The 23,558-nt window shown below is 43.7% G+C and overlaps 1 protein-coding gene across 1 annotated transcript in view; it reads left to right on the top strand.

The window, feature by feature from the left end:
* The window catches only part of SDK1 (sidekick cell adhesion molecule 1), a gene marked incomplete at its 5' end in the record, with an annotated part of 138,888 nt that overhangs the window by 110,308 nt on the left and 5,022 nt on the right, over window positions 1–23,558 (top strand). The window contains 9 exons of the mRNA XM_010018940.1: window positions 1,109–1,224; window positions 2,649–2,835; window positions 3,615–3,752; window positions 6,807–6,968; window positions 8,138–8,263; window positions 16,478–16,642; window positions 19,213–19,350; window positions 21,318–21,435; window positions 21,658–21,787. Coding sequence (XP_010017242.1) covers window positions 1,109–1,224; window positions 2,649–2,835; window positions 3,615–3,752; window positions 6,807–6,968; window positions 8,138–8,263; window positions 16,478–16,642; window positions 19,213–19,350; window positions 21,318–21,435; window positions 21,658–21,787 — 1,280 coding nt within the window. The remainder of the gene's footprint in view (window positions 1–1,108; window positions 1,225–2,648; window positions 2,836–3,614; window positions 3,753–6,806; window positions 6,969–8,137; window positions 8,264–16,477; window positions 16,643–19,212; window positions 19,351–21,317; window positions 21,436–21,657; window positions 21,788–23,558) is intronic.

The raw sequence follows: 23,558 nt of genomic DNA, 5'->3' as shown, positions 1-23,558 counted from the left end.
GGCTGAGTGGGTGTTAATTACTATTTTATTTTATAACTTGGGGGGAGGGAGTATTGGTAGAAAAGTGTGACTTATGAAGGTCATTCTGTCTAAAGAAAGAAGTCTCCAGAGGAACGGATAACCGGGGCTATCTAACTTGAGCAGTGAATGTTTTATCACTTCTATTTATGGCCCATAAAGGGTCAGTGAGAAAAGAGGAGCTTTCTCAGGTGGTCGGGGTGAAGGCTATGGCACTGTGAACATACATAAAGGAGAAGTATACCCTTCGCCCTGCCTGTCTTTTCCTCCTTTGGGAATGTGAACAGGACACACTTCAGCACCTTTTCTGTAAACAGAACATGTGCTGGTTTGTTAAGACCTGCCGGAGGCAGAGACAGCAGGTCGGGAGAACAGACTGTCCTTGCTAGCCGCTGGGGAAGAAAATCCACCTGCACCGAGCTGGATCCTGACAAAGGGAAGGATGGTGTGGCCCAGGTGCACTCCAAGATTAGTTTTCTAGCGTAGCACAATGCACAGAAGAAATATCAGGAGCCCCAGAGAACCAGTATATATATGTGAAGGTATAATCAAAAAAGAGCTAGTAATTAGCAACTAAAAGTCATTTTGTCATTACATAAAATATTAATTGAATTGCTTAGCATCTGACTGGTTTGGGAGGTAATTTTGGACAGTATTTTGGCCCTAAGTCTTGGAACCTTGCAAAGAGGCTGTTAAAAACACTTGCTGCTAAGAGGGTGGCCAGGCTGATGGTGGCAAGGGAGCTGCCTTGCTCCGAGTTGCTCCCAGCATCATTGCCCAAGGCAAGCCCAAAATCATGGAACGAAGACAAAATTCTCCTTTCTTTTTCAAAGCTGCTGGCAGGGTCAAGTCGATTCAATGTCTAACCCTGCCTGTGTGGGAGCAGCCACCTCTGGAGGCTTGGCTGCTCCTCAGTCCACGTGTGCTGAGACCTCCCTGTGATACAGATACCTCCAGGGCTGACTCTGTTAGCTGACTTGCGGTGTAAACAGAGCTTGTCCTGAGCCCTTCTGCAAATGGGAAATTGCATCCTGAATATGAACTAGTTTTGCTTGTCACTATTAATTCTTTTTTCCTCCTTTCTCTCTAGCACCAGCGCTGGCCCCACAGAACATCCAAATAAACTCCCTTTCTGCAAGCCAGTTGGAGCTCACCTGGGACCCACCTCCAGCTGACAGCCAAAATGGGAACATCCAAGGCTACAAGGCAATCCTTCTGTTTCTACTGGCTTCATTTTTCTTGCTTGGAGTTGCTATTACTTGTAGTTTGTAGAGCTATCTCACAGTTGCCCTCGCTGCATAAGGCAAATTAAAACAGCATTCACATTGCAGTACAGAAATGTCACTGAGTCCCAAAACAAAGAGAATGAGATTGAGGGGGAGAGAAAAGGAGAAGTGTGTTGCTGTTTGTGGAGAAGGAGAGCATGGGGAAACAGGGTATGCAGATAAGGAGTCAGCTCTACTTATAGAGGCAACATATCTGCTCCAGAAAGCAACAGACATAAGAGCTAGGGGCAAGAAATGTATTGAAGAAATTTAACTGAGCTTTCTATCTATCAAATGTTACAAGCCATTAGGAAAAGCAGAACTTTCTCCAAGCTAGAAGCCTGAGCCAGGTCAGATTTCGGAAGAATGATTTCATTTCCTTAACTTTAACAAAATTAAATCATAGTATTAATTGCATTTGGTTCATAGGAGATGAACACGTTTCAGAGGCATGTTGTTCAGCTTCTCCAGCATGAGCATGGACCCTCAGAGAGTGGAAATGGGCAAGTCTACAAACACTTGAGCTTGGCTTTGGTTCAGTGTCTGGCTCTGCCTCTCTCCATGAATTTAGGTCCATAAGCAAAGAAAAAACAAGCCAATGTGAATAATCTGGCATCCCTTCTTGGCAGTAACAAGCATCCTTATATATCAATTCATGTTCTTTTCCTTTTGTACATATAGAGGGCTCTAACAGGCTGGCTTGCAGAGCCAAGGAGGAGTCTTGCCTTGGCTCGTTCTCACAACTTTCTGGCTTGCTTTGGCCTGTTGTAATGCTCTCGCTGCCAGGACTGTCCAATAAGTAGGGCTGGCACCACTTTTCCTCTTGGAAACAACTTCTCCAAAGCCTAATTTTATGGCATCAGGATAAAAATTACGTAAGGCAAGAATGGGAAAAAGTACCTCAAGGAACTTTAGGGAAAGTCTTTATTACTCTCTTCAGGAGGACGTTTGCTTGGCTGTCCTGTGGCCACAAATGGTGAAACCATTGTGTGCATACAGAGGTGAATTACGGACCAGCACAGCAGGATGCCAGTGCTGACAGGCAGCTAGCTTTTCAGGGAGAATTTAAAAACTGACCTCTCATGCTGAACTCTGGCAGCTCATATGTGCTGTCATTAGGCCACATTTTTCAGCCTCTGCTCTATTTTTGAGTGATGTACTCAGCTACGTGGTCACTGGACCACTTTGGCACTGGGAATTTGCCAAAGGAAGAGAAAAGACTGGGAACATAGTGAAAGGCATCAGTATGCCATTTAGTGGAGGAGTCCAGAGCAAAACTGCGCCATCTTCCTGATCTTTTATAGCTGCAATGCCCAGATATTTTCAACATGTAGGATATACTGAAACATCCCACTGTTCCAACAGATTTATTACTGGGAGAGCGACACCCAGAATGACACAGAGAAAGTGAAGGTCCTTTTCCTCCCAGAGACAACTGTCCGGCTCAAGAACCTGACCAGCCACACGCGGTACATGGTCTGCATCTCCGCGTTCAACGCAGCCGGGGATGGCCCCAGGAGCAGCCCCTCACAGGGCAGGACGCACCAGGCGGGTATGGGATCGTTGTCTTGTCTCAAAGCACAGCCTTGGTGATGACCAGCATGTAACTGGGTGGTGACTGAGGACATGGGTGGATGCAGGAGGGCATGGGTGTAGAGATTTAGCTTTTGGATGCATCATTGCACTATAATGGTCTTGGAGGGTCAAAAAGGATCGAATGAATGGACCATGGGGGAAAGGGAGTGATGCAGAGGAAACAAATGGACTGCCGGAAGGACCAGTCCCTTCACAGGCTGGTCCAGAAAGTGTCTTTGAGTCTGTTTCTGGCCTCTGCTATCACATCTGAAAATATGAAGGAACTCATCTGCAGCACCTGGAAATTGCCCTAAGCAGTCCTGTGAGAGAATTATTGTGGTTTTTATAATTCCTCCTTTTTTAAAGCTGGATCATCCGCTACCCAGTTGAACTGGGTTCTGTGCTGGGGGGACCCTGGTGGGAGCGCTCCGACACAGGATGAAGGCAGTGCCGTTGTTGGTGGCAGTGGAGGCGTGCACTTGGGCTGTATGCTCACATATAGCACCCTTCTGAGGGTCGTTCCCTTCTGCGTCCTATCTCCTTGCTTGCTTTTGAGATTCAGCTTTGCAGCTGGCTGCTGGGCTTTTTTAGGACACCTGGGTTTCTAACTGATTACCACACATGGGGATACAATTGAAAAATCCCATTCTCAGCTTGTTTCCTTTAGATTTAGGCTGGGCGAATAAACCAATGTTTTATTATATATATTAGATTGAGTACTTCTACTGCAATTCACTCTGTTTGTAATCTTTTCAGCACCTAGTGCTCCCAGCTTCTTGGCATTCTCTGAGATCACTTGCACTACACTCAATGTGTCTTGGGGCGAGCCGACAGCAGCAAATGGAGTCCTGCAGGGTTATCGAGTAGTCTATGAGCCCTTGGCTCCCATCCAGGGTAAGGCAGACCTCTGATCATACATATTCATGGGGATATGACAGAAAAGTACTTTAGTAGCTTTTATCTCTGCCCAATTTCCTACTTGCTCTGTGCCGTTTTCCAAGAGAAGCCAGGTGGCAGAGGGCAAGTAAAACAATTCCACTTTGGCCAAAACTGTTCAGCAAACTATAATATTGTGGATTATAGCTTTTTTTTCCGTTCCCTCTCATTTTCTTGCACAAACTATATTCTGTGTGATTTGAAGAGTCATTTTACAGCCATCATTACCTGATGTGGGCAAAGAGGAAACTCAGCCTGAGAGTGCCTGATTGTCTCCCTGCGTCGCACTTTGAAATTGCTGAGTAGGCTCCATCCCAGAATAATCAGTCAGACACATTTGCCTTGCTTATCACATCATGTGTCACTTCTGTTATCACAAAGATTGCCGGGGCATCAAATGTGATAGTCATCACTGGTACCTCTGCTGCTTTTGACAGGGAGAATAACTGAGAGATTCAGTTGTGTCTGTTTACATGGAGTTTTCAAGCAGCATTTTTACCCCAGCACTAGATTTAAGCTAGTCCACAACAATGTGGTGCCCACAAATGTTTCATTAATTTGCCAGAACAACAACAGAGAAGGATTTGGCAATTTCTCTGAAAACAAATGTAAATTCATTCCAAAGGAGAATTAGAAAAGATTGCAAAGTTTGTGGATGGTCTTATTAATATTTTTATATTCCTGGTAGATTGCCAATAGTTCAATAGGATGTCCAACTTTGGCAGTGTGACAGCAGGCAGAGTAATTTCAGCCATTGCCAATCCATTTTAAACTCTTTTCCAAAGAAATAAGGATATCAATCACTTGTATTTACTTCTTCTGTAAGGAATAAAGACCCGTATTGTCTGAATATCCATGTCTCATGCACTGAGAAGGTTATATTCAGGCATGAAAATACAAGAATAAAAGCACTTTCAGCCTTTATGGCTGGCAGGTCTGAGCACAAAGAACTAATGCAGAAAGCATTTCTAATTCTGACCAAGAAATGTACACAGAGTATGCAGGAGGTTCAGGCTGTTTGGGCATTTCCTGCCTTTTATTCATTCCTACACAATGTTTAAGAATACCTCTTTTCCCCCTGAAAACATGGAAGTGTCAGATCGTGTTTTCTCTGTATGCATTTGACTTATCCTCGGAATCTTTGTTTTCTTCTCTTCCCCACCTCTGCCTGTACTGCCTCTGTCTCTAGTTTGTCTCTCCTTCCACTGTAGAAGATTCCTGATGTGAACAAGGAGGTTATGGAGAGCTTTCCCTCAGATTCTGAATTTTTGCCTGAATTTATTTCCCAGTTTCTATCCATTTGCTTTTGTGCCAACATTTTTCTTTCAGCAGACATATTTATTCTCTGGCCATGGTAAGAAATCCCTCCCTTGATGCCATCATTTTCCTCCTATTGTAAAGCCATGCTCCTTTATTTAGAGAGCAAGGTAGAGCCAAGCTCATTTGAAGATGGAGCTCGTAATGGTCCTGACTGCAGTTACATTGCGCAGACCCCATGATCGCAGAGGTCTCATGTTCCTCCATGCCAACATTACAGTGCAACAACATGGATGGACCCTGGAGCTTTTTTCCTGCATCTTTTGACTTCACACCTCTTCATGATTTTCAGCTGAGTGTCCTTACTCTGACATCTCCTGTCCTCCCACTCAGAAGCCACCGCTTAAAACCTGCTCGTTTTGCACAACTTTCTAACAGGGATCTGTTCTTTAGCACAGCCTTCTCCCTGGTTGACCTTTTATTGTTTAAGCTTTACAGCTTTATGTTTTACACAATAATAGACAACAAAATTGCCCTGGAGCCTTTTTTAACAGTTCCTTTTTTTGGGGAGAACATAACTTTAAAATGACAAATGCTTCCTGATTTGTCTTAGAGAAATGAAATAGTACACCTAGGGAAGGAGTGAGCACTTTTACTGCTTCCTTGTTATCCAAGGAAGATTCCCTGAGTTATAAATTGTATCTGGGAGAAAACTTTGAGCAGAAATTGCTTGGACATTATTCTTTATTTAACCAATAAAACTGAACTCATTGTTTCAATTTGCATAAAATAAGCATCTGGATTGAGAAACATCTTCCTTGAGCATTTTTCTGGAAAGATAAACTAGCGAGCAGCCTTCTCCAGTGGGGAAAAAACATTCTCCCTTTCCCATCTTCTTGATGTGCAATGTGTTGTATACATCTACAGAGCCACAAAAATGCCAAAAGGACTCTGTAAATTCAAACTTTCTGTTCTGTCAAATATTTTATCAATCAGATTCTTTCCATTGACTGACTTTTAGAAAATCTCAGTGTTTTCAAAGCACTCATTGCCACCGTGCCATGTGTGCAGCATTGAGAGCCTAAATGTGAAACTAGCTATGAACTTCGATGAAGGGAACAGTGCTGATTTTAATTCACCCATGTAAGAAAACTTCTTGGAGAGTGAGAAGAGGGAAACACCCTAAAGTCATGACTTCAGGCTTGTCCAAGCTAATAGTGCTTTGATTGCATCCTCTACTGCAGTTGCATTTACACCCACAAGTTACCTGTGAGATATACATCCTTCATTCTGCATTCATTTGGTAATGGTGGAAATGACAGGATGAGATGGATGAAAAAAAACCTGGCCCTTGTTTCCTCCTCCAGGCAATGTTGCAGGTTACTTGGCAAAGCAGCTGTGGAGAAATGCTTGCTTAGGAAGCTATCTACAACATGCAGTCCTCTTCGTTTACCTCCTCCTTTCTTCTCAGAGTAATTAGTGAAGTTGTGTATAGTCTCTTGGTAATTTCCCAGTTGTGTTGTAAGGTTTTTTTCTTGTCAGTACCCACTTATCAAGCTTAAACTCTAATTATACTTATCAGTGCTGAAAATTGGCTATTATCACTACTTAAACTCCTGCTAATTGTAAGAAATACTTTCTTAGCAAACTCTTAGATAATTTTACTTACCATCTAGATGTAATAAGCTCCACTTGATTTCTTTTTTTTGCATTGCAACCTTCTCTTATGTTTTTTTATCCGCATGGGTGTTCCAGGAGTAAGTAAAGTGGTGACTGTGGACATTAAAGGGAACTGGCAACGCTGGTTGAAGGTCCGAGATCTCACTAAGGGTATGACCTATTTATTCAAAGTGCAAGCCCGAACCATTGCCTATGGACCTGAACTGCAAGCCAACATCACAGCTGGGCCAGCAGAAGGTAAGCGGAACCATAAAAGCATCAGTTATACAAAGATGGTCCAGCAACGGGGAATAGTGCAATAACCGCTTCACATGAATTTCCAAGCCAAGGAGAAGTTGAGTCACAGGAGCTCAGGACATGATTCAGTGGGTTTTGCAACTGCCCATGAAAAACATGCTTCCCTTTTTCCTGAAATCGAGAAGTCTTATGTGAATAAACAGAAGATTGTGAATAAATTGTAATGCAAATGGGCTAGCCAGGGATTTCAAAGCTGCAGCCTGACAGCACAGTGCGTAATTCTGACTGTACTGCTCTGTGGTAGAGTCAGAACTGGAGTGACTGAAACCAGCAGAGGTTCCTGGATACAAAACGAGAAAGAATTTACAATTATTCTTTCCTGACTTTGGTTTATGCAGATGGAGAAGTCTGCAAATCTCCTGATATGTCAAGAGGACAGCAACATTCCCCTCTTGGTGTAATGTGTGTACGAAAGAGTTGGTTTTCTTATTTGATCAGTGAGTTTGATAAGCAGATGATCTAACAAGGTACATGGCCTCCAGTGATACCAGCCTCTCTGCAAATCACAGAGCATCAGTGCAGTGGTCACAGTTCTGATTTTCCAGCTCAGGGAAGTATTTGCTCCCTCCATGAGAGCCAGGTGTGTCAGTTCCATGCTTCTGGGTGCCAGCAAACTTCCATTTTATCACAGTCCCCTCCATAGCCATGATCTGGGACATCTGCACTGTGGAGGCCCAGTGTAACTCGCATGCCCCACCACAGACAGTATAAAGTGGGAATCCTCTCTGACATGGCCATGGCATCTTCCCAAGTGAATGGGCAGGCAGCTGTCCTCACAAACCTCTCTCTGAAACTTGGAGGCTGGGTTCACCTCTGAAGGCAGAAATAGCAGTGGCATTGTGCAAATCACTGCTAATATGCTAATGATTAAAATGACAGTGTTTTTTCTCTTTTGTTCTTAACACAGGTACCTGTAAAACCCAGCCATTGATACATAACTGCTGATACTAGAACTAGTGGAAAAAATCAGGTCAATAGCCCATTGAGCTGGTTTAAGTTGCATATATGTTGACCATTACTGCTAGACCATTTCCCCACCCTGTATCAGTAGAATACTGCAGTCTGTCTCTGATACCACCACCATTTGCTGTTCTTCTTTCATCCTTCAGGGTCTCCTGGCTCCCCTCAGGAAATTCTGGTGACAAAATCTGCTTCTGGGCTGACACTACAATGGACTGAGGGAGATTCAGGAGAAAAACCCACAACTGGCTACATTATAGAGGCACGACCCTCAGGTAAGCCATGGGAAACACAGAGCGCTTGAAGTCATGAGTTCCCTTCCTTCAGTCCGTGCTGAAAGCATCCCGCAGCGGAGAGGTTGTTTGTCATCCCAGTAAGGCAGTGGGATTTTGTGGGAGAATGGTGTTTCCAGACAGTATTAAACTGTTGCTGGTTTATTAGGTAGTTTATCAGATTTTTCTTCTGCTTAGGAGTAGTCACAGAAAATTACCCTGAATACTCTGGCTTTTGCTGTGCTACATCACTGGTAAATTATCCAGCTGATGAGCTAATATAGTTAATAATTAAAACCCACTTAAATGCTTACAGCATCTTTCATGCACAAGGACTAGTAAGTACTTACAAGCTGTATTTTGAGGACCGCAGGTAAAGTCTGTCCTCCTCTTCAGCAGAACACAACAGCTAATTGCTGGTTTACTGTTAACACTGGGGCCAGGACTATATCATCACATACACATTGCTTTCTCCATTTGTTCTGCAGGGAGGGCATTAGCAGGGGAAAAGGAATCCCCTCATCACCACAGCTTTTCTTAGCGCTTTCCCAGAGCTCCTTTGCTTCTGGGATTTGCATTTTGCTGAAGCTGCTCTCCGCTCTTTCCAGAATATTTCCCCAGTTGAACAAAGTTATTTTAAAAGCAGGCATATGCTCCAGCCTGTTCCAGCCTCTCCCAGCTTGGTACCTGTTGCAAATTGAGGAAGTGTACACTTTCTGGTAACCAAATTAAGAAAAGCTGGTGAATGCTGCCAGACCCCAGTCTAATCTCACTTGGTAATTTCCCTCCACTCTGACAGTGGATGTTGGTAACAATTTCCAGAGTACAGTTTTCCAGCTGATGATGCATCTACCAGGTACTTGTTTCACGTAGGCTGTGTTTGAATGTCATGATGTCAAAAGCTTTGCTGAAGTCAGGATAGATGATGTCTGCTGTTTCTCCTCTATTGACAAGGTCTGCTACCCTGTCACAGAAGGAAATTAGACATGATTTATACTTGACATATCCATGTTGGCTGCTTGTTCTGTCCTTTTTTACTTCTAGGCGCTTGCACGTTGCTTGATTATGTATTGATTAAGTGAGTGCTTATCTATTTCACTATATATCCTGTTTCTTGTATGTGTCTTGAATGTAAGGTTGCATTTAAAACCAATGGGTTTAATTATATTTAAACAGACCAGGACCAAAATTACGGCCTACATTTCTGTGGTCATCACTGAAAATGCAGATTTCCATACCTGTATCTGATAGAATCGACTCTGTAGTGAGGCTCTGCCATGATCCTTAAGTTTCTTCCTTATTTCTGTCATTTAACTTGAGGATTATTTTCAAAGTGAAGGAAGATGGGTCCCTTATCAAAGTGCTGGAGTTTCCCAGAGCAATCAAGATTGGTTTTTTAATTAGAAGCATGACACTGCTGTGCTTCTATTTTCTTTACATCAGCTTATTGATTTCTGCCCTTATTTCTTCATAGGTAGAATATCCTCTGTCTTATTTGAACAGCATTGTTTAGATAGCAAGTTAAACCAAAGCTGTACACTGAAGCTCACTTACTAGCTTGATTTCCCCAAGCAGGGCTTTCTGAGTACAAGTATTTTAGAGGAAAACTCTGCAGCCAATGTACACATTGTCTGCAAGGTAGAAAGGTAGAAATTCAGCTCATATGGCTGGTGGCATTGCAGCGGTGACACTGATGTTCCTGGGCTTGTCTCAGCATCGGATGTGAACAAACATTTTACAGTTCATGGCTAAGGATGTAGGATTTGTGGTCCACTCTTTCTGAGTAGGAAGAAAATAGTCCCTCCAAGGCAGGTCTGAGCTGCATTAACCTTGGGTCACTTCTGCTGGCCCCACTCCACTGATCCTGGAAGCGCACAGAAGAAGCCTTATTCTCCTGCTCTTGCAACCTGACTGTTGAGGCATTTAATTCCTCTCCAGATTATTTTAATCCTATTCATGCTGCTGTAGGAAATGAACTAGGCATTTGTATGCTGGATTCTTATCCTTCGTTCTGGTTGCAGCTGTAGGAAGCGTGAAATGTGATCCAGCAGAGGAGACAGCCTAATTGGAACATTTACTTACTTCACCCAAGCGTCTGCTTCCTTTCTGTGCTGCTTTTTCTTCCTCATCTCTGCATGGAGGAGTTTGAAATCTGAATTAGGAGCTTAACAAAAGCAAGTAACTAATTCCTCCTGTCAGGGCTGGTCATTCAGAGCAGCTTATTTATTAATATCATTCTAAGAATTTGCTTCTGCACATTGATTTATATGGGTAGTAGAGCATGGATTGGAGCAACCTTTGTTTTTAAGGAGTTGTTGTCCAAGAGAAGAGCAGTTGACTTGTGCCCTTCATATAAAATCAAGGAAGGAAAAGATATTCTCTTTTTAAGATCAAAAAAGGGGCATTGAACAGACAGATGAAAAGCTTTAGCTTATTGCCAATATTTAAATGCAATACCACTACCTTAGTGTTTCACATCTCAAGTGTCATCTATTATAGGCCTCATTACCCCAAACGCTAAATGCTGTATCATCTCATTTTCCCTGCTGTAGCTCCCTGCCAAGACTCTTCCATCAGAGTAGGAGGGTGGCTTTCTGTCAGAAATGGCAAATCCTACCCTCTTTTGTTCCTTCCCTTTGAATTTTTCGCTGCCCTTCTGTGTCTCCCAGGGCTCCATCTGCCCTGCTGGGTTTAGCAATGGAGGCAGCAGGCAGCTGAGATTGCTCATTTGATCTCCCTGTTTCTCTCTCGGATTTATGGAAGGTGACCAGGCTGACTACCTCCTCTGCATTTTGAATATACTCAGACATGGGGAAGGAGCAGGCAAACCAATATTTTTTCCGGAGTGATCTGTGCTAGAGAAAGACATTATGGAAACAGAAGAATTTTTCTTTTCCTTCAACTCCTCTGTCCCTAGAGGAATGGATTCCAGTTTAGCTCCTTGTGCATTACAAGAAATGCAATTAAGTGGCTTCTGTCACTGCCATCATAAGCACTCCCTAGACACCAGCTAGGCTGGCTGAGGAATGGGTATTACATCGTGCCCTCAGTTTTTACCTACAGAGGAAAAGACAGAAATGGCACATCAACGTTAAGGCTCCCAGTGCTGGAAGGAGCTGAGAAGCTGGTTTCACCCCTGTTTTCCCCAACCCCATGCCACATCCAAGGCTCCTCTCTCTGTACTGTGCTTTAATGGTGGGCATGTGGCCTGTCAAGTATCAAGTGTCTCATGTGGACTTGCCTTCCCAGTTGTCCCCTATCTACAAAGGAGGTGTTTCTGCATGATGCTATAGGATCCACACTGCCAGGAGTGCGTGTGGATACTTAACTGCCAGAATGAGACCTTTGTGCATGTCGGCCTGCTGCAGCCATCCTCAACTGCATGGCAGCCATAAAGGTGTTCAGTCAATCTGCTTCATGGCTTTGTTGCCTTAGGAAAAGCCTCTGACCCAGGACAAGCTGATAGAGGTTTCCTTTTCTGCTTCCTCTGCCTGTCACACATTTTGGACTTTCTTTCTTTGCTTTTCAGTCAGGGGATAACTTAAGCCCAGTGGGAGAGAATTGCATCTTAACATGTTTCCAATAACAATATTTCTAGCACCCTAGCTGGTTGGCATGAACAGGCCAGTAAACCTCAGATCAGCCACAAATCAAGAGCTTCGGACACCCGCAAGTCAGGACAGTGTTTTCTTCTGCTCTCCCAGATGATGAGTTCCATGAAGGCAGCAGGCATTTTGGGGAAGAAGAACCCATCTACGCAGAGAGGGGACTGGGGAATTGTCCTTCCCGTAAATGCTGGTTTTCACTTCCCATACCCTGAGGGCAGAGCTTACTTTAGTTTCCTTTCTGGTATCTTGAGTAATATTTTTCTGTTTTCTTCCTTTTCTATTTATTTTTAAACAAATGAGGGAGTGCAGTGTCACACATGGACACAAACCAGCAGAAGTCAGTAAATTCAAAGTGAAGGGTGCAGCTGCATTGCCAGCATCTGCCATGGGGCCTTTTTCACTTCCACTTGCAAACGACATGCCGAGGCTGACAGTTTGTCAGCCTTCACTTCCCATTCTTGTCCTTTCACTAGTTTACATGATAATCCAGCCCTTTGCCTCTGACAAATCCATCCACATTTTAATTGGATGCAGGAGGAACACTACTCACATTTAGCCGGTCCTTAATTCTCAGCAGCTTCTCCCCTCATAAACCTCCTAATGTGTAATTAAGAGAAAGTTTTACAGCACAGCTCTCCTTTTACTCCAAGAGGGTAAGGCTGGTGTTTAAGACCTAAATAACTGACAGCTTTCCATCTCCCCAGCTGCAGCACAGCAGTTGTTTGTTAGTGGTCTGAGTTAGCAGAGCTGAGACCCTGTTACTGACTGACAGTTTTATTCAGCATGGAGACCCCGATTAATTGCCTGTGAAACCAGGTTGGCCTGTAGGTGCTGGAACAGGCTGCTCAAGAGAAACTGTGACTGCCCCATCCCTGGCAGTGTTCAAGGCCAGGTTGGACACAGGGGCTTGGAGCAGCGTGGTCTAGTGGAAGGTGTCTTTGCCCATGGCAGGGTTTTGGAACTGGATGAGCTTTAGGGTCCTTTCCAACCCAAACTATTCAGTGATGATTCCTCGCTGACACAGGACAGCCAGCACCTGGCTGGAAGGTGGCTGAGTCAGGCTGGACATTGTGTTAGGTCAGAGAGGTTTCACCTTCCCCTCTCATTCAGATCATCTCCCCATGCACATGCTTCCCAGTTTGGATGGAGGAGGCGAGGCTGGGAGATAAAGATCAAATCTCCCATCAGCAAGACATAAGGCTGGGACAGGGTCTGGTGAAGTATTGATAAGAATAAGAAGCAAATAAAAAAATACCCCTTTGAGGAACTCTTCATCTTCCATCACACATTTAGTCCTTTTTTAAGAAACCAAGTGCCTAGTGAAAGGCAATTTGAAATGAAGAAAGGGACAGATGTTATTGAAGGGAAAGTATTTGAGTGGTGCAAGTGATCCCTGCTGCCAGCTGTGCGGCCTCCCTACCAACAGGGACTGGGGCTGGTGAGCCTTGTTGCTCTTCGCCGGAGTCTGGTGTGGCAAACTTTACTTTTCTTAGCAGTTTCTATGAGTTAGTATCTAGCTGCTATCCCAGCTGCAGCATATGCATCTTCCCTCCCTGAACTGAGTGGAAAATACTGTGTACAATGTACTAATTATTTTCTACTGAACTTAAAGGCCAATCTTTGCTATCCTAAGTGACCTTCTAATGAATTCTCCTTCAGCTGAACTTCTAACATTTAGAGCAAACCTGGTTTTGAGGCATGGGAGAAGAGATGCAGTGAACGAATTCACAAGTTGTGTGTTTGATATTTAATCTCTAAGATCACCATTGAAAATGCTTTTTTAGTTTGGATACATCCAATTGCAATCTCTGTCTACAAAGAGGGACGGGAATATTCCAGATGGAGATAAGATAAATTAACTGAGGCTCTGGAATTCAAAATCTTGTTGACCAGGTCTTGGGAAGCCACAGACTCTCCTGTGCATAGCATTGGCTGGGGTCAGCAGTGGAGAAGACAAGGATGTCCCTTTTCCCAAGCTGTCACCCTGCAGACTGCTGACCATTGTAGCTGTATCAGCACTTCTCTGGGATCCCAAGGATCACACACTGGGTCCCATCTTGGCCAAGCCCTCGTTCCTACCCAGAAAATAAGCTTGGGCAAAGATTCTTTCCATGGGTGAAACAGGTATGGGCCAGAGAATATATGGCCACCAACTGGAGCATCTCTGAGTCCCTGCAAGACAGGAATCCCCACTGAAGAAGCATCCACCAGCTGCCCCACACCATTGCCACCATAGCCAAGGGGTCAGAGAGGTAGAATGTAATGTTGACTTCTCAAGGGCAGTTTTCCCAACTTCCTGCAAGCTTTACAGAGTGGTTAAATGTCATTTCTTGGCCCATTGGATGTTCTGCACTGTGCACCCTGATTGGTTTGAGAAAATGAGCAAGAAAGTGCGTGCGTGAATAGTTGTGTTTGTTGCCAGTGAGTGTTGAACATTCATTTTTATTGTTGCCTTTTCTTCCCCCTTCTAAGTGGCTTTCAATGCAAACAAATTGCTTTTCAGACAATTCACAATGGGCTCAAATTCTCTTATTGCTGTTTACAAATGTGTTTATGAAAGCTCAGGCAATTCTAGCAATTATCGCAGTATTTTACAGTCTGAGATGCATCCTCCTAGTGTTGGTGGTTGCAACAATCTAACTTTGGAAAAACATCCCTCACTCCTCCCGCTTCAGAGAAACTAAATCCCAACCTCCCTTTTTATTACATTGTAAGATTATGTGGTAGAAATAATCTAGCCTTCTATTGCCCTGTAAAAGGGAAGTCAATATTTTATCTCTTGTTTTATAGCCATTGTAATATCCAACTAATACATAACAATGGTACATTATGATAACTTCATTATACTCTGATCGTGCTGGTGAATAATATATTGGTCTGAATTTTAAGCATGACAGAAAAATTACCTATTTTTATTGTTCTTTGGTATTTCTCAAATGTAGCTGGAACAATAACATTTCAGCCTGCTTTTTGCATCCACCGGGACTGTCAATCCTCATGACCAGAAAAGGTGTAGATTGGGGGCTGTTAGTCACTGTGTGTGTTGCTAGACATGCAGCACGGTACAAATTACTGAGCCAATATTTACAGATGCCAAAGTTAAAACATGCACATGGAAATGCACCTGCAGTGTTAATCAGTCCATCTTTGCTGCTATTCCCTGTTGCACAGAAGTAGGCAAAGGGCCAAATTCTACCTTGTTACACCAGCACAATTCTGGGATTGCTGTGGTGACTCCAATTAGTTTACACTCAGGTAAATGCAAAGCAAAGGAGAACAGATTCCTGCCTTACACTGCAGCAGTGGAACAAGTCATTGAGGGTAGTGCTGCTGGCTCCTGCTTTATTGTTACCTTGATAACACCTCAAGCTACAGAAGTCATGCTGATGCTCGAATCTCACAGTGCACAGGACTTTCTTTCAAAGCAGGCAGCTGGAGTCGTATCTATGCAGAGGTTATCATATTCCCATTGCAGTGGGACATGCAGAGAAAAATAGACATTGCTCAAACAGCTTTGATAACTGAAAGTAAAAGCTCAATGGGATACTTGTGAGGTCAGATCTATCAGAGCTACACTGGCTTAGGCTAACTGAGAGTTTGGCCCCATGCACAGGCAGTAAGTCCATTTTGTCAGAGAAAGTGCTGGGCACCAGTTGTTACTGAAGAGCAGTCCAGTTAGATTAATGTTTGATTCCTGCACTCAAAATTATTTACTGACATTTTTAATTCTAGTTGGTTTGTGGGGTTTTTTTCTAATTTTTAAGAGCATCCATCCTGTTGAAAGTTCTTTCCAGTGTAGTCAAGTGAATATAAGATTACAGGTATGGATCGGGGACCAAAGTGGTGCCTGGTCAGGATGTGCATCAGGGTCAATGTCAGTATGGCTGCTGAGAACTGAGATTACCCCACTGAAACACTCTCATCAGAGTGGCCTTGTGTTTGTAACAACTTCCAAAGGGTTGTAATACGAACAAAAGCTCATTCCTGTTTAAAAATGCATGGCACAGAAGTCTCACCCTGCAAGCTGTGCTATGCTGTGGGCCAGCACATGCAAAAGCCATACCACTTCTGATACTGTGGAGCAAGCAGCGCTCCCATGACACTAGTCCACGAGGCACCAGTTCATGCAAGGCCACAGACTTCCACCAAGACCCAAATCTTACATTACTTTGCAAAGCCTGTGCACTTTGATAGTGAAGTCAGTTTTGCAGTGCAAAAAGCAGGCAAAAACCTGTGTGATCAGGACTCATTAATGGAGCAGGTTGCTTTGGGTTTACTTGCTCTGTCAAATACCAGGCATGCTAATGCGTTGATCTTACCTGATGAGGAGGGACCCAGATGGCTGGCAGCTGCTCTAGCCTGCTCTGGTCACTGTGGGTGCTGCTGCACCTCTTCCATCTGGGCTATTTTAAGACCCCATCATGAATAAATGCATTTACAGATGGGGTCTTGCAGGGCATTCAGACATTCATGTGTATCACTGAACAGCCTTCAGGTAAGCATGTCCATGTTGCCCGTGTTTGACAGTGAATGACAATTCTCTTCAGGGAGCAAAAGGAAGTGCCAAGTCACACAGTTCATGCCATTTCTCTCCTTGCTGCTCTCCTAGATGAAGGTCTGTGGGATATGTTTGTGAAGGACATCCCTCGCAGTGCTACCTCCTACACCGTTGGCCTGGACAAACTCAAACAGGGTGTGACCTATGAATTTCGGGTGGTGGCTGTCAATGAATTTGGCTATGGAGAGCCCAGTGTTCCCTCTGTGGCAGTATCAGGTAATCATGGATTTTTTTTTAATATCTTTTCCAATGGACTTTCTTGGGTTGGGGAAAAGAGGGGGAAAAAAACCCCAACCCAAATTCTCTAGTTGCAATGAATAACCAAGGGCAGCTTGTTTTCACTTGTTTTAGGATAAAACCAGAGTAATATAGTGGTGAATCAAGGCTTGTTCTTACAGCACACTTTACTCTCAAGAAGAAAAATGCATGTGTGCCATTTTTAACTGTGACAAAGAACCTTCTCAGGAATTTCATGAGTGTTTATATATGAGATCTCTTGCCCTAAGACTAATTTACACAGTCTACAATTTGTTTGGGTTTTCACCTTTCCTAATCTGTTGGTTTGTTTGCTCTGCTTCCTTTTGTATTTTTTTTTCCCCAAGGTTCTCTGATAAATATGTTCTGTGTTATTGTGTATTTAGCTCTCAAAAAAATTAAGTTTAGTTTCACAAAATCATTCCTGATATCCTCTGCCTGGCAGTTCCAGTACGGTGTGATGCCTCCACTCCTCCTTCATCAGAGCAGCTTGTTGGTGATGCTCTCATGCTCCTCCCACCCGCCCTGCTCTGTTGTGCTTATTCCCAGTAGACAGGGCTATGGCCTAAACATGCTTCCAAAATCCCTTTGAGCAGCCCAGTGCTCTGGTTTTCTGAAGGAACTTCAATACCTCAAAAAGCAAATTCTGCTCAGCTTGACATGTCTAGACAGCTACAGTTCAGTGGCCTGTCACGAAGGAGGAGAGCTTGCTACTTTACTCAGCTCTCTTCTTACCCTTGCAGAGACAGCAGTACTCCAGCTTGCTTTTGAGCAACAGGTTTCACCCTTGCTGTGTCAGCAAAGACAGGAGAGAGGAATAAAAGAACCTGATAAAGCAGCTTTGTGATTCAAAATTCTGGAGAGTCCTGAGAACCTGGCAATGCTCCAGTATCTGGAGTGGCTTTTATCTCTTAGCTCCTCCAGTGAAAAGTATAAACACCATTCAACAGTTACCCAGCAGGCAAGAGTAATAAAAGCTGCTATCACCATCATGGCTGTGTTTGTCCTTACACAATTAACCACTTAGCCCATGAGAGCTGTCTGTGGATTTCAGTGAGTGCTACCCTTGCTTTTCTCCTTCAGGACAAGGACATAGACAACCCACTTCAAACACTGAGAGTCAATGTTTTTCCTGTCTGTGGTTTCACAGAGGCTATAACACAATGTAAAGGATTGGTAATCATGTCAGTCTTCCCTTTCCTGAAAGACATTATTCCTCTGAAGCTGGGCATGCATCTCCTTGTGATGCTTTTTATAAATAAACTACTTGTTTGTAAGTTCTCCACTTGAACAGAACTATTTAATTCACCTCCTTTTGATGCTTCAGTGTTCATCTCGAATTGCTGCATGAAAGTAAGAGGTTTCCATTGAGATTCACAGTCATAAAAGTATAAAGCATTTTAGGCTGGCCACTTGAGCTAGTACAGGGACGTATAAATTGCACTGAATCTGCTCAGCCCAGCATGGCTTGTGCAGTTTGCCTTTAGGACTTTATTGGCCTGGGCTGGCATCCTAGCAAAGAAGTTGTGGCTGCTTTTCACTGCTGCAGAATACACAGTGATCTGGAACAAATTTAAGCTCATATCATCAGGCTTACCACAGACTTACGCTTAGATCCAGGGCTCGGGACAGTTGGGGGAAGAGAGTGCCTGGGTTCAGTGATAGTGAGGGGTTGAAGTTGGTCTCCTGGCATTGCCCATTCCTGTCAGGTGTTCTTCTATGTTATGGACTACAGGGAAATTATATACAACTTCTGGGTTATGCTCCAGCCGCAGCATTTTTTCCCAAAGCGGAGGGATGCTGACAAAGAGAATATCACTGCAAGAAAATAACAATACTTATTACTTTAAGCCAAGACTGGCAAGGTAACTCTAGAAAGGGGAAGCTGGTATCACTTTGTGTCTCCAATTGAGGTCAAATGAGGTGAAATGACTTGAGGTTGCACAAAATCCAGGCAAGTGAATTGATACCCATGCACATCAGGCTTGGCTAAGCTGATGGGGAAAAGATATAGAGGAGCAGTGAATGTTGGAAGTTGGAGTTAATGGAGGCAGTGAAAGACACTGAACCAAGCATACTTTGTTCCCTGGCACTAGCTGTATTTTTCAGAGCCACTGAGCAGCATTTTGGCAAGTTAAGCCTCTTAAAAAGTGGAATAATTCTGGGTCATGATAGATATATTAATGATTCCTTCAACCCAGGGAGTATGAAGTGGAAGTAGTCAGGAAATGTAGGTGTGCAGAGCACTAGGAAGAAACCTCCCTTTCCTCACTTGGTGATAACTTCTTAGCTAAGGCTCTGGGTGTGTGAAAGATGCTAGCAGAGATGTTGGAGCTGTGATACATTCCTGTTCTCTTTGCCATCACTGTTAGCAAGCACCTTGAAAGTCTGGCTGCAGAGCAGATTGTGTTTACCTCCTTTGAACACCTCTCTTCTGAACACTATTCCAGATGCATTGTTCACTGTGGGGAAGAAGAGAAAATTTTGAAGGAGCATAAAAAAGAATTGTTACCTGTTTTTTGCTCTTTCAGCACAAACAGAAGCCCCTTTCTATGAGGAGTGGTGGTTTCTGCTGGTGATGGCACTCTCAAGTCTGATCCTCATCCTCCTGGTGGTGTTTGCATTGGTCCTGCATGGCCAGAGCAAGAAGTACAAGAACTGCAGCACAGGTAAGACACTGAGTGCATGCTATGCACAAGCTCTCAACAGCTGTGGGCATTAGAAATGTCTTCCTTTTGAAACCCTGATTTCATCAGTGTGAACTCTGTTTATAGGTATTTTGTTTGGCAGAAAACTCACATGTTTTGCTGTCTAGTTTGGGAGAAATGGCTTTTGCCCATAGCCATACTGGGCAAAGAGTGCCTGATCTTATCAGATTCTGGATGATAACCAACCATGGGCTTGGACAGGACAGTATCTGGAAGTCCCAGGGACTGTAGCAAAAGCCAAGGAGCCCGAGTGAAATGCTTGGCAGAAGACCACAAAAGGAATAAGCTGAGACTTCATTTAGCTTTGTCATAATTCCCTGGTAGATGGGGAGAAGGAGAAAGATTCCGCTTTTCCGTGGCTGTACCCAATACAGATATTCTAGGCCTGTATGTGAGGACTGTATCTCAACTCCTGTGTATTAAATAGTGTCCTGCATCTCACATTCATTCTCTAAGCCAAGCTGCAGTTGCTGGGCCAGACAGCTAGGAGGTGTCTTGCTTATCTGAACCTGTTAGACTTTAATGCACAATAAGTATCAAGCTTTGAATTTTCCTGTAGTTACAATTTTTACCAGGTTCCTTTCTGGAAGGAGACGGGAGCTATCTGCTCTATGACTAGGAATGTTAAAATAGTTCCCTTTCATAATGCCTAGTTCTTGAGCTCTGAATATTGTTTTTATCTTTTCTTCTCCTTACATCATAAAGTCCTGGAAGAGTTGTTCAAATGTGTATTTCTCTGATAGCCTTCTCCACCTTCAGCAAGAAATTGTGTTAATGCCAGGAGGTGCCAGAAAAGGCATGTTAATGAGTAGAATCAGGTGGAGGGGTCTTTGCACTGCTTGTTCATAGGGATTAATGTAATGAAGGAATCTTCCAGGCAGTATTTAGTAATTCAGTCCCAAAGTGAAGATCTTTTCTTCCTTTATAATTCACTTCTAACAAGTGTTAGAAAATCAGATTTCAGTCCCATGAGATATAAGATGTATGAATACCGTGGCATTTTACCGAGTTAATACTATTACATATTTGTATGCATAGCTCATAGGAAATCTCTCATCTTCTTAGTTTTGCTCTGTGTTTGGGGAACAGACATGAAAAGACAGGTCTGACCTGTACTGTCAGATACCAGTGTTCACACTGAGTCTTAATGTAGCACTGAAATTGAAGCCAAGACTAAAGTACCTGTCTGCTGCAAAGCAGCAATATGCAACCTGTCCTTCTCCCCAGGGCACGAGCTGAGCTCACACCTTTGGGATTACAAAGAATGAACATGGGAGAGAATAAGCTCGTGCTATATTTGATCACAAGAAATAATACGCTTTGCTGTGTTTTCCCTCTTCTTCCAGTCCCCTGTCCTTTTCCCTGCAAATACATTGTCCAGTGATTTCTCACATCTACATCTTATCCTCATTACAGCTCTGATATCTTTTCCCCATTTGCTATGCACTTACCCCTTCTCTTGCTTCCTTTCCTGCCTTTTTTTCTCCTCCTTCTCCTTTTTTTCTGTCTTTCCTTATTTTACTTTCTCTTGCTTTGCCTCAGTCAGCATGAACGGGATTCACAGCATCTGATTTAGAACATCTTCAGTGACCACCCGAATTAGTCACCTGGTTTCTATTTATAGTCGAAAGATAAGAATAAGCACTTTTGGAGTACAGTTCATCTATACTATTTTAGATACTTCCAAATGAAATGCATACATCCACAACTCCTTCTTTCCCCTCTTTTGGCTCCTTCTGCCCGTTCACATTCGTAATAAGCTCCTTTCCTTCACTCTGATTGTTCTCATTTGCCAGTAATAAATGTAAAGAGATTTTTAAATCATTAATGGTGTCATACAGCACACAGAAGGAAAAGTTAGTTCCTGCAGTTGTAGTTGGGGGAAAAGTGCCTTTGTTTCAGCTGAATCTTTCATTGCCTGGCTCGAGGTAAAACCATCTCCAATGTGGAAGAGTCGGTCACGCTGGATAATGGAGGCTTCACTGCTCTGGAGCTCAACAGCAGACACCTGATCAAGAGCACCTTCTCAAAGAAAAATGGAACCAGGTAAGAAGCTGAGAACATCGTGCTCTTGGAAATGGCTTTTTGTCTAGCTTCAAGCAGTTGTGAATTAGGCAAAGGGGAGAGAATGTTGTCTGTAGGATCTAGGGAGGACTTTAATGCCCAAGTCACTGCCCCAGGCTGGGATTCTGGTTTCTAAGCACGATTTAATTGTGTCATTTCAGAGAAATGACAACATCCCACACACTCATCCTTTACATTTCCTAGGTCTCCTCCTCGCCCAAGCCCAGGGGGGCTGCACTACTCTGATGAGGATATCTGCAACAAGTACAATGGAGCTGTGCTGACTGAAGGCTTGGGCCTCAACGAGAAGCCCTTAGAGGTGTCGGAGTCAGAGGTAGGGGTTTCCCCTTTGCCTTGCCAAATGTTGCCCAGTCACTGCTGACATTCATTTCCCTACTGAATCCTGGCAAGTCTTTGAAGTCCCAATCCCATACCTGCATTATACTTTGTTGTCACTGTTTATCTGTCTTGGGGACTTTAAAATGTGCAACGTGCTGGGCTGTTCACATCATATCTTAAAGTGTCAAAGGAAAGAATGACAAGCAGGACCCAGCCAGGGGAGATTCCAGACCTGGCCTTAGTGGGTATTTGTGTTTTTCCAGTGTTACACAGAAAGACAAGTGCAGTCAGTCAGCCAGTGTGTGCTGACCTCTCTGGAAGGGGCTGCACATCCCCTTCTGCCTATGCTGCAAACCTGGAGCACTTTTAGGAAAATCTGCATATGCTGCAAAATAACCAGCTGGCTGGAGCTGCCATCTGGATGATGGGACACGCTTTGGATTGTTGCATTGACTGAAGTATGTGTTTTGAAGTTCTCACAGTGCCTTTTCTAACAGCTACAGCAAACACCAAGGTTTGGAAGAGTGGTCTTGAGTGGTGGTAACTACTGCCTCTGTTACAGGGAGGGGTAAGTGGGAATGAGTAACCTGCCAGGGAGCACATGGCCATAGCTGTGAGCACCCAGCTTTCAGGTTTCTGAACATCCCAGCCTTCAGCCTTAGTTTAACTCAAGAGGAGCCTTCTGTTCAGGTTGCTTTTAGTCTCTGTTATCCAAAGAAGGTGGGTGTATGCTGGCATTATCCATATGGCAGTTCTCCGTCTTGTGTCTTATATCCCCTTTAAGAAGAAAGTGCTTGTGGTCTGTAGTCCGACAGGGGCCAAGGGTGGATAGACAGACTTCAAGGGATATGCAGAAAGGTAATTTTGTCTCTAAAACTGTGTTGTCAGCTGAGATCCTGACAAATCTGAACTGACACCGCAAGAAGCGAGCAGTGGGCCAAACCACTCCAAACCTGACCCTTCTAGCAAGAATAAATCAAGAGGAGCAAATAGTGAAAGATGATGACAGTTTTCATCTGTAGCTTTTCTGCACCTGCAGCTACAGCTGCTTTTCCTGGCTACCTAGCTCTCACCTCCTGCTAATTACCATGGACAGCCTGCTGCTTTGTGCTGCCCTGTGGCCAACCTGTCATGCAGGCTGCTTTCCCTGGTGCAGCTCAAGCGGCTGTCTATGCGACGTTACCCTCCAGATTAAACCCATAGTGCTTTGGTCATGTCACTGTAACAACTCAGCATTAAACCTGTCATTAAAAGAGTTTGCTGAGCATGATCACGAATTTAGCACTGGCACCTTTTGACTTTAATTTCGATGCCCCATGTGGTATTTCCTGGTAATGTGCAGAAGTCTACTTGCAGGGTGTCATTACTGCCTTCTGTATGCAGTGTTTGTGCAGCACAGAAGAAAATGATTTTGGGTTTGGGTTTTTTTTTCTCAAGCTATAATTAGTATTATTTATTTACTGTGTATTGCAGTCGAGCCTGAAGGTCTCAATTGAGATTCTAATGTTTCTGTGAATCTTTGTGTGTCTATGAGTATCTGAACAAAATATGCCTCCTGTTTTTCCTTGGGGCTTAGATATGCAGCCTTTCTGTATAATGTCTTTGATGCTTGTTGGGGTTTTTTTGTGGTGGGGTGTGCTTTTAGTCGTGAAATGTTAATACATTCCCAGTGGAGGTAGCAATAGGAGATGCTGCCTTCTGATCAGCCTGAAAATGCTGTTTATGTTGGCTGGTACAGACAGGAGGGGAGGGTGGGTTGGGGCAGA

The sequence above is a fragment of the Nestor notabilis genome, unplaced genomic scaffold, assembly GCF_000696875.1.
Source record: "Nestor notabilis isolate BGI_N333 unplaced genomic scaffold, ASM69687v1 scaffold3057, whole genome shotgun sequence".
Lineage (NCBI taxonomy): Eukaryota > Metazoa > Chordata > Aves > Psittaciformes > Psittacidae > Nestor > Nestor notabilis.
This window is presented reverse-complemented; position numbering and strand designations above follow the sequence as displayed.